The sequence below is a fragment of the Seriola dumerili genome, unplaced genomic scaffold (genome assembly GCF_002260705.1).
Source record: "Seriola dumerili isolate Sdu_G_001 unplaced genomic scaffold, Sdu_1.0 BDQW01000621.1, whole genome shotgun sequence".
Lineage (NCBI taxonomy): Eukaryota > Metazoa > Chordata > Actinopteri > Carangiformes > Carangidae > Seriola > Seriola dumerili.
Window position 1 is genome coordinate 1,430,379 of NW_019174876.1, and position 9,723 is coordinate 1,440,101.

The 9,723-nt window shown below is 43.9% G+C and overlaps 1 protein-coding gene across 2 annotated transcripts in view; it reads left to right on the forward strand.

The window, feature by feature from the left end:
- The first annotated feature begins 1,838 nt into the window (after positions 1-1,838).
- Positions 1,839-9,723, forward strand: part of ntn1 (netrin 1) — a 61,189-nt gene continuing 53,304 nt past the window's right edge. Inside the window, exon 1 of one of the 2 annotated variants that reach the window (XM_022765030.1) lies at positions 1,839-2,877. In XM_022765030.1, coding sequence (XP_022620751.1) covers positions 1,854-2,877 — 1,024 coding nt within the window. In that variant the 5' untranslated portion in view covers positions 1,839-1,853. The remainder of the gene's footprint in view (positions 2,878-9,723) is intronic. The other variant, XM_022765029.1, reaches the window with a different exon arrangement.

The following is a 9,723-nucleotide window of genomic DNA, read 5'->3' on the forward strand; positions in this document are numbered from 1 at the left end:
TACATCCTTACATCCAATCTCTTGAAGCATATTCTGCAAAGGAGAACTGATTCTTTGATGTATTCAACTGTACAATCGAGTGACACTTGTCTTTGTTTTACCCCAGAAGACCCCTCCCTAGCTAGAAATATATATTTAAAAAAAAAAAAAAGTCTCAACAACATCCCCTTCACTCCTCTCAGTGCCAATCTGAGAACAGCAGCCTGATCGAGTTTAGTTTAGTGTCTACCATTCAAGCCGTTGGTTTTCATCCTCACTAAATAAATGGCGTAATGCCTCCACCGCCTGGGAGAAGTGCAGTAGAGGACGCCGTTCTCTGCACACAACTGAGCTGACGTTTCCCTCTACGGTCACAAGGTGGCGCTGCTGCTTCTGCTGCCAACATTCAACAGGTCTGCTGGAGGAGCAGCAGCTGCTGCTGCGCCGGGATGGACTGCACGGGACAGCGACGACTGTTGCAGCAGGGATGTAGTCTACGCGGTCATGTCTGGTCTGCAAATTGTTTTAATTTCAAGACCTGGCGTTGTTTGCACGTGAGTAGAAAAGCTTCAGTTAGTGTCGTTGTATATCTCCTAACAGACCGTATCTGCTCTCCTGCAGGCAGCTTCTGGTTTCCAGTGCAGAGTGAGCTCATACTGGAGACAGAACTGCAACACAGTCGTCTAATCTAAAGATGTGATAGTGAAAGCTTGCACTTTGAAAGGGCTAAGCAAACTTCCACATTAGTTGCACGTAAAAAGAATTTAGTTTGGGGTGTTTTATTTTGAAGGAATCATCATTACTGTATGTACTCGACGACCCGCAGTATTTAATTCATTTAGGTGGCTGTAACTATAAACTTGACAGAATGTTAGTAGGTCATTTATATAAATAGGCCTTAGCTATATATCATTTTCACCGTCGTTTATTGTGCGAACGGTGAAAACTGCACTAATAATAATCAGTTTTCTGTCATTTTATCGCGGTAATTTGCCTAATATTAGTCTCTGCTCCATGTTCTCTTTTCACATCCCGGTGATTAAACCACACGATCGTATCAGGTGTCGTTCAGATGAAGGTGTGGCAAGCGCCAGATCAGCGGTGCGTTTGCCCCCACGTTGTTGTCTCCCTCCCTTTTTTTCTTCCCTGCAGCCTAATTTGCGTCTCTCCTCACGTCAATCTTCCCACCGATTCGCCACCACCAGTGGATGTCGTTGTTCCGCCTGGTGTCACCGCCTCAAGATGAGCTGACCGAAAGAGCTGTGTGCCAGGCGAGATCCGATCCGATCCCAGAGAGGGAGAGAGAGAGAGAGAGAGAGAGAGAGAGAGAGAGAGAGAGAGAGAGGTTGTGAAAAGACCGGCAGGAGGAGTGGGACTTGCTATTAGGACACAAGCGACTCTTAAATCCAGCCGCTCCTATATTTTTACGCAGGAGATTTGAAGAAACAAACAACAAAAACAGGAGGAGCTGCGACTGGCGCGAGATAGAGTAAAAGTAGACCTGATTCCATCGCCGGTATTCTGACACCTTTTTTTTTTTTTTTTTAATTCTTTCTCAGGTAAACTGGGGTTTATGGAGATTTTACAAAAACCTGACGTGTGTGTGGTGTGACTGAATGTTCCTTACACCAGTGACAAATAATTCTTGCCTCAGTTTTTGTTTGGAAGATGTTTGCAGAAGCCTAGATTTATATCAACTTGTGTCACCAAACTTTGCTTTCTCTCCTTCTCTCTCTCTCTCTCCCTCTCTCCCTCTCTCTCTCTCTCCCTCTCTCTCTCTCTCTCTCTCTCTCTCTCTCTCCCTCACATGCTCGCTGTTTCCTCTGTCTCCTTCTCCAGCGGCAGAGACTCTGTGGGGACCGAGGGGAGCTACCATGAGAAGGGCTGTGGATGTTGTGCTGACTGTGCTGCTCGCCGTGTCCCTGTCGTGCCGGAGCGTGCTCGGCGGCTACGGGATGAGCCTGTTCGCGGCGCAGACCTCTCCGCCGGACCCCTGCTACGACGAGCACGGAAACCCGCGCCGCTGCATCCCGGACTTCGTCAACTCCGCCTTCGGGAAGGAAGTGAAGGTGTCCAGCACCTGCGGCAAGACGCCCAGCCGATACTGCGTGGTGACATCGGCGGAGAAGGGAGACGAGAGGACCAGAAACTGTCACACCTGCGATGCCTCAGACCCCAAGAAGTACCACCCTCCGGCGTACCTGACGGACCTCAACAACCCTCACAACCTCACCTGCTGGCAGTCCGAGAACTTCGTCCAGTACCCGCAAAACGTCACTCTGACTCTGTCCCTCGGCAAGAAGTTTGAGGTCACCTATGTGAGCCTGCAGTTCTGCTCGCCCCGACCTGAATCCATGGCGATTTACAAGTCCATGGATTACGGTAAAACTTGGGTACCCTTTCAGTTTTACTCGACCCAGTGCAGGAAGATGTACAACAAACCGAACAGGGCCGTTATCACGAAGCAGAACGAGCAGGAGGCCGTCTGCACGGACTCCCACACCGACATGTACCCTCTGACCGGTGGGCTCATCGCCTTCAGCACGCTGGACGGCAGGCCGTCGGCGCACGACTTCGACAACTCTCCCGTGCTGCAGGACTGGGTCACAGCCACTGACATCAAAGTCATCTTCAGCCGGTTGCACACGTTCGGTGATGAGAACGAGGACGACTCGGAGCTGGCTCGGGACTCGTACTTCTACGCCGTGTCGGACCTGCAGGTCGGAGGCAGATGCAAATGCAACGGACACGCATCTCGGTGCGTAAAGGACCGGGATGGGAGTCTGGTGTGTGAGTGCAAGCACAACACCGCCGGGCCGGAGTGCGACAGGTGCAAACCTTTCCACTACGACAGACCGTGGCAAAGAGCCACAGCCAGGGAGGCCAACGAGTGTGTCGGTAAGTCCATCCACTGCCCCCCCCTCCATCCTGGTGCGGCCGTCTCTGATTCTGAGCAGAGCCGCCTGGCATGTTGGGAACATGTTATTTGTTCTGGCTGGAATGATTATAAGATAGACTGTCGGCTGCAGTGGAAGTATTTTACAGTTAGAGAAAAAGAGAGATGAGGCATCGTTAGATGGAGACTAATGTGAAATCTGGTCGAGCAAAAACATGCGTTTCGTGGTCTGTTGCATGTAAACGACATAGGGTATTAATAATAATAATAATAATAATAATAATAACAATAATATAATAATAATAATAATAATTATTATTATTATTATAATGTTAAGTATTATGACTAATCTGCGAATAATTTTAAGGATTCAGTTCATTAAACACAAACTTGAACATTCCTTGTAAACAAAGCCACAGCAAAGCCACATTTTTTCCTGATATTGTGGCGCGCGTCCACGAGCATAAAATTGGCTTTAAGTCACATATGCAGCATGAAAATGCAATTTGAAAGTCCATTTAGCTTGTTGCAGGCCATAATGGAGGCTTTCAAACCACCTCAAACGGGACCACTGAGCCTAATCTCCCACAGGAACATTTCTCATAGCTCGACTTCCCCGCTGCAGTAAAGCCTTTTCATTTATTTGGAAGAATCCAAAAACAAACCCACCGCAGTGGTAACTGAGCACAGATTTGATTTTATTATCACACAATTATTTTCCACATCAAAATCAATGTCAGTGAGATGTCAGTCGTTGTGGTTAAGTATAAAGACATAGATTTATTATTAGGCTATTACTATATAACAGTACAAATTGTAACAATTTATTATTATATTCTAACATATTGTTATGTAAGTGTTTTTATGGTTGCAAATTATAATAATACAATATGACTCCTGTATTACATTAATTAGGCTGTATATGTTTTAAAAATAATGATGAGTGCAAATTCCTGTAATTTAGATAATGTTGTAATTATTGCTAACAGTATTCACTTAGACTGATGACAAAGCCAAGGCAAAAATAACTAAAAAACAAGCTGAGAAAAAGGACACTAAGGCGCATAGATATACAGACAAATACAGTATCCTGAGTCCTAAAAAGAAAACAGGTGTTACAGAATAAAGCAGCAGATCTCTGATCACATCCGTCCCCTTATTTTTTTTCCATTTTGCTGCAGGTCCTTGCAGGGAAAGAGGCTCTATATTGTTTGACAGTCAGGACACATGTCAGCCACTTTGACAAGTAGCAGCTGTTTAAAAGGTTTTTTGTTTGCTGGTGATGCCTGTTTCTAAAGCTCTGAGACTTTCTGACTGGCAGATGTGAATGTGTTGCTAAATCAACAGAAGCAGTTTTATGGAAACATCTACATACTATACTGTGTGGCTCTGGAGAGGTTTATAATGTGTTAAAGAAAGCAATAAACACAAGGCATAAAGGTGTTATTTTTAACCCTTTAAATTGTGGTTATTATCAGTTAACCAATGCCAGACTGCATTCAAACCTACTGACCGACCCCCTCTCCATATTATCCACTCAAATTAAATTAGAAATTTGTTTGTTGTATGTAGCATTTTAAAAGAAAAAGTAAATCCTTTAACAAAGAGAACACTAAGGAAAGAAAGATAGGAAGTAATTTGTGTCTTTGTAAGCGCAGATAAAACGGTCCATCCTCCCTCCATGTCTTCATTACATTTAAGAATCTCCAGCAATAGAATAATCAGCCATTATCACTGATACATACTTGCTGTTGGAAAAGTAAAAAAGAAAAGCCTGTGTAGGTTCAATTCCTGAACTCATACAAATGAATTGTTTCCTTCAACCAGTATCCTTGACACTTTAGCTTTTACCGGACCTGCACATATATAATACATCTCACACCGTAGCCACAAAAGCCTGTCGCTTACTGCATCCATCATGTTGTCAGCAAGGTATTTAGTTTTCATTACATCATGTAGGATATGGAAGTAAGTGTGTGTGTGTGTGTGTGTGTGTTAGCTAAAGCAAACACTATATCTTGAAGAGAAGAAGAAATCAGTGGAGGGAGGTGTGTTCGATGGATGAGTGTGTACAGCGGGACAAGTTTAGCGATCAGACGGCCATCTGAGAGTGTGTTGTGTTGTGTTGCACACCACCTTCATGGCAGCACTGTTGAATGTCACTGGACTCTCACAAGGATGTAGTTATCACAAGAGTGTTTCTGTGTGCAGTAAAAGGTCTGGCACTATGTGAGCCACTGACTCAACCGATATTCCCTCATCCTTGCGAAAAAAAAAAGAAAAAGGATTCATAAAAAGAAAAATTTGAACACTCAGATCTGTCTCCGTTTTTGTTTTGAAGTGCACTTTCCTGATTACTTCTATCTGGATATTAAAGGACACTCGTGCTCCTGACTGTGCACCTCAATCCATTTAGGTTATTGACTGTCCGCAGCAAAGGAAAAGCGTCCAATGCAATGAGTTCAATAGGCAGCACCGCAGGCACAACAGAGACCTTTTTCAGTCTCAGTTTCGAGGTGTTAATCTGAGTTTGCAGCAAAGGTAGAAGGAGCTGTTGTTTTAACTCTGAGGAAATTATGAATGCACCATGGTCTGTCTGAATCGGAATGTTCCTGCAGTCTTCAGAATCTAAATGATGAGCTCCTCCACAGAAATCCCACTCAACTCCCATAGTAAGAAAGGTGACATTGTTTCACTTAATCACTGCACGGTGAGAAAGGTCTGCAGTCAGAGACTTCTCTCCATGCAAATTAACCATAAATGTAATTTTTTATCCTTCCAGTCGCCCACTTTCAGGTTTGTGTGCGGGTTTCCTGGACGTGTTGGGTGAAAGCAAAAGAGGTGAAAGTGTCTTGAATAATTCAGGAAGATTAGAAAGACAGCTTGAAGGCATGCAGAATGAGAGGACCGGCACTGCGCCGCAGAGAGAGGCCGGGACAGGAGGGAGGGGCTGGAGATGGAGCAGGACGACAATAGTGAAAATGAAAGAGACGGACGTAAAAGCGAGAGAGAGGGGGAAGCAAATAAAGAGCAAATAAAGGGGCAGTAGAGTGACATTTCCATGGCCTGTGGGCAAGCAGAGCATTTTGACAATTGTCTCGTTTTTTTTTTTTTTCCAGGCACCACTTATTGGGCCAGTGGGAATGTAAAAAGCTGCTGAGAGAGGAAGAAACTTTTTCTTCCACTTGGAAATTCAGAGTTCGTTGATACTGTTACATATCAGTAACTTGGAAGCGATTGAAATTCTTCCCAACTTCGCTGCTGTTACTCCTCCATGCCTGTTTTTACATGAGGAGCCCAGTATTAGCTGGATGATTTGAAAAGATCTGCTGCTTGTTTCGTCTCATTATATCACCAGCAGAAAGCACAGAGTACACTCAAACGCTCCCAGGTGCTCTTCAGAGGCATCTGACTGACAGGAGCAAACATGCAGCGCAGAAAAGTTGACACGGTTGATTTGATACCCATTAAAATAATTGAGTTTTAAAGCCACAACCACTTCTATAGAAAAAAAAAATATTTTAAGGAGTCTTCATGCCTTGTGATATGTGGGTGTGTTTCCAACTTGAAACCGTCAGGGGTAAAAAATTCCTACGTCAAAAAAAAAAAAAAAGCCTTGAATAGATGCCCCGAGAAAATGTGAACAATAACTCAAACAAAATGTTCAAGCAAACATATGTAAACACTTAAAAGCAGCTGTGCCCATACTGAGGTTCAGTGGTGTGTTTTTCTTAGTTTTGTGGATTACTTCCCAAACCTTAATGAGGTTTCAGATAATACCAGAAGAAATAAAGTGGAGTTTGATAGCAACAAGGATCGAAAAGAAAAAAGAGGTTGTTGCCAACCACTGTGCATCAGCTTTCAACCATTTTACAAAGAGAAGGAGAAAAACACGGGCAGTTCGGCTTCAAGAAAAAGCAGTTCTAATACGTCATAAAACTATCAACAAGAAAAAAATAAAAGGACCTAAAGACTAATGATGTCTGACTGTATAATATACAATATATTTCCTTCGAGATTATTGTTGCTTTGTTTGTTTCTGTGTTTAGAAGTGTCTGCAGTCATCCTGCACATAGCTGTAATCTTACCAGTCAGACATGTATTGCTCCACCTTTGTTTGTACATTGAAATAATGCTTTTATTTCAAAAAGCACGAAGGCAGTCAGAAAACAGAGATGTTCCGCAGGCCTTTCGTCATGATGTGTCCTTGTTGTCACGTTCGGTTGGTACCTTTCAGGCATGACTGCAGGTCTGGTTAATGTTTGAGCAGCTCATGGTGCACCTTTATAAATCGGCATCCTTCATCTTCAAACGCGCCGGCAGGATGCATTGTTAGTCCCAGTCATAGCAAACAAAACTGGGAATAAACTCACAGAGTATCTTTGCACTTTGCACTGTCTTACTATTCCTCACCTTCACTTCTTGAGTCAGCACTGGCCTCTTTCTTACTGGCACGCACGCACCTGTAGGCTTATGCACACACACACACAGACACACACACACACAGTTTTCTTCAGGTCTTTAGTCGCAAGTTCATGCAGGGGGGAATGGCCTTTCTCTCACTTCAAGAACCTCTTTTCCTGAGCTCTTATCAGTGTTTATGACTCATTTTGTAAACCGCTGCAAAAATAAGTCGTGCACGGTCCAGACGAGCGGCTCACGCTCCTGTTTTAGATTCTCAGAGCTGCTATATCTTTCAAACAGACAGAAACATGGCCATGGAACCAGCACATACTGTAAGCAAGGCTGACACTGCTGTGACCAAGAACTAAAAAAAAAGAAAAAAGAAAAAAGGCAGCCACACTGATAACACACACATGAGAAGGCGGTAGTAATGACACACTTTCTGCAGCACGTTTTGTTTATTTCTGCGTGTTTGTGCCACAAAGGGCCACAAGTGGCCAGTGCTCCTGCTGTGTCGTGAATGCTTGGGAACGTGTGTGGTTTTGTGGGCGTGCGCCGCTGAGAACGTATGCCAGGTATTTCAAAAGCAGTTGCACTTGAAATTTAAAGAATCGGAAGTTTGAACGTTTACTTTTGATCAATATTGATAGCTGTTAAGAGCGGTCGCAGCGCTAGAGTGTGAATACCGCCCCAACGGTATTCACACTATTCATTCTGTCTGGGCTCTAGCACAGTTCATGAACCGTACATCTGCTGATAATAAAATAAATATACAGTCGGTTCGATCTATATATGAACCTACGAGGATATAATGTGAGGGAAAGAGCTTCAGCTCTGTCTGATAATGGACTTTTGTCAGGTGACGTCAGGTGGGTCATTCAAAACAACAATGTTTTGCTTGTGTGCTTGTGAATTGACTGAAAGTAGGTTAAACGGTCCTTGAATCATCCTTTGGGACGACAAATAGTCTGTAGGCATCACGGGACAAAAAAGTAGATCTGTTTTGGTTTTCTCAGAGTATTTGTATAAAACAATAATGATTTAATAAAACCATTACAATCAAAGGACTTTAAATAAAGCTGCTAATTTGAGCACTTCTGCTGCCAGATACCACACAATCGCAGGAGTGAGATCATTCATACTCACGACAATTTAGGCTTAAATGGAAGCAATGTATGTGACAAATAATGCAGATACTGGTGAGTATGTCGAAGCATGGGAGATCTTGAAGCTATTAATGTCAGTATTTGGCAGCGGCCTCTTTCTGAGCTGGAATTTTTGGAGCTAGTTGTTGCTTGTCATGAGGCCTGTTCAAGAAGCAATTCAATTTTCATGGAATTCCAGTTTTGCACAGATAATAGATCGTGACAGGCCTTTGAAGAGTGGAAATGAGTTTATATATCGAAAAAATGTCTGAGGACACTATGGAGATAAGACGGGTCCATGTCTGTGTTGTTACTGAGAGAAATACAAGCCACGCTGCCGCCATTCATAAAACCAAAAAAAACTGAGTCCACAGTGCATCTGTAAATGTGGTTTACTATCACTATCAGCATGTCCAGTATTAGTCTCAAGTGGAACAAGGTAATTTTCATTTCAATCCGTTTTACTGCCTTTGACAAAGCTCAGGTCACATCAGGTGATGGAAAGTGTTCAGTTGTCAGAAAAGACAAAAATCGGTTCTGATATTTCACAGCCCGTGTGTCTGTTGTTCGATTCAGGGTCCTTTGGGCAAAGTGAGCATTTCTGCGGCCGTGGTTTTGTTTCATTGCTTTGGCTACAACATATAATGCAACACAGATCCAGCTCACAGTGTGAGTCCGCGTTTTTAGCCAGCGCCTGAGTGCGTGTGTGAGTGTGTGCACGCAGGTCTCAGTGCACGTGCTCGCAGCAGAAATGGGACCTCGACCTTGTTTTTTTAAGAAACGGTTTGGTAGGAGGCCATATTGCGTTACTCTGCTGGCTCCTGGCCAGCGCTCACTTCCTCTTGTCACCCTCACTGGTGCTTGAACTCGCCGTGGACTGAGGCTGCTTTATCATAACGTCCAGCCAGGGGCCACAAACTCAGATTGTCATCGTCGTAATTATCATCATCCTCCTGTTTCTTATAATCAGAGATAGTGCTGCTGCATACCTGTGGGTGCAAACATGCTCCTTGTGTGTGTGCGTGTGTGTCTTGCCTCTAAAATGTTTCCACCCAATCTGAGGCACACTCTTTCAGCAGCTGGTGATTATTGGTCCGACTGATGAGACCCAAGCGGATCTTTTCTTCTTCTTCTTTCTATCCTTCGAACAAGGCACATCTCTTAATCAACGCAGAAGTGGCTCATATACACATACACACCTCCGTACTGCGTTTTCACGCTGTCAGGCGTGTTCTCAAGAGAGAAATCTGGGCGTAGTGCGCCCGTCCACTAAAGATTTTCAGCAATCTGATTAATTGC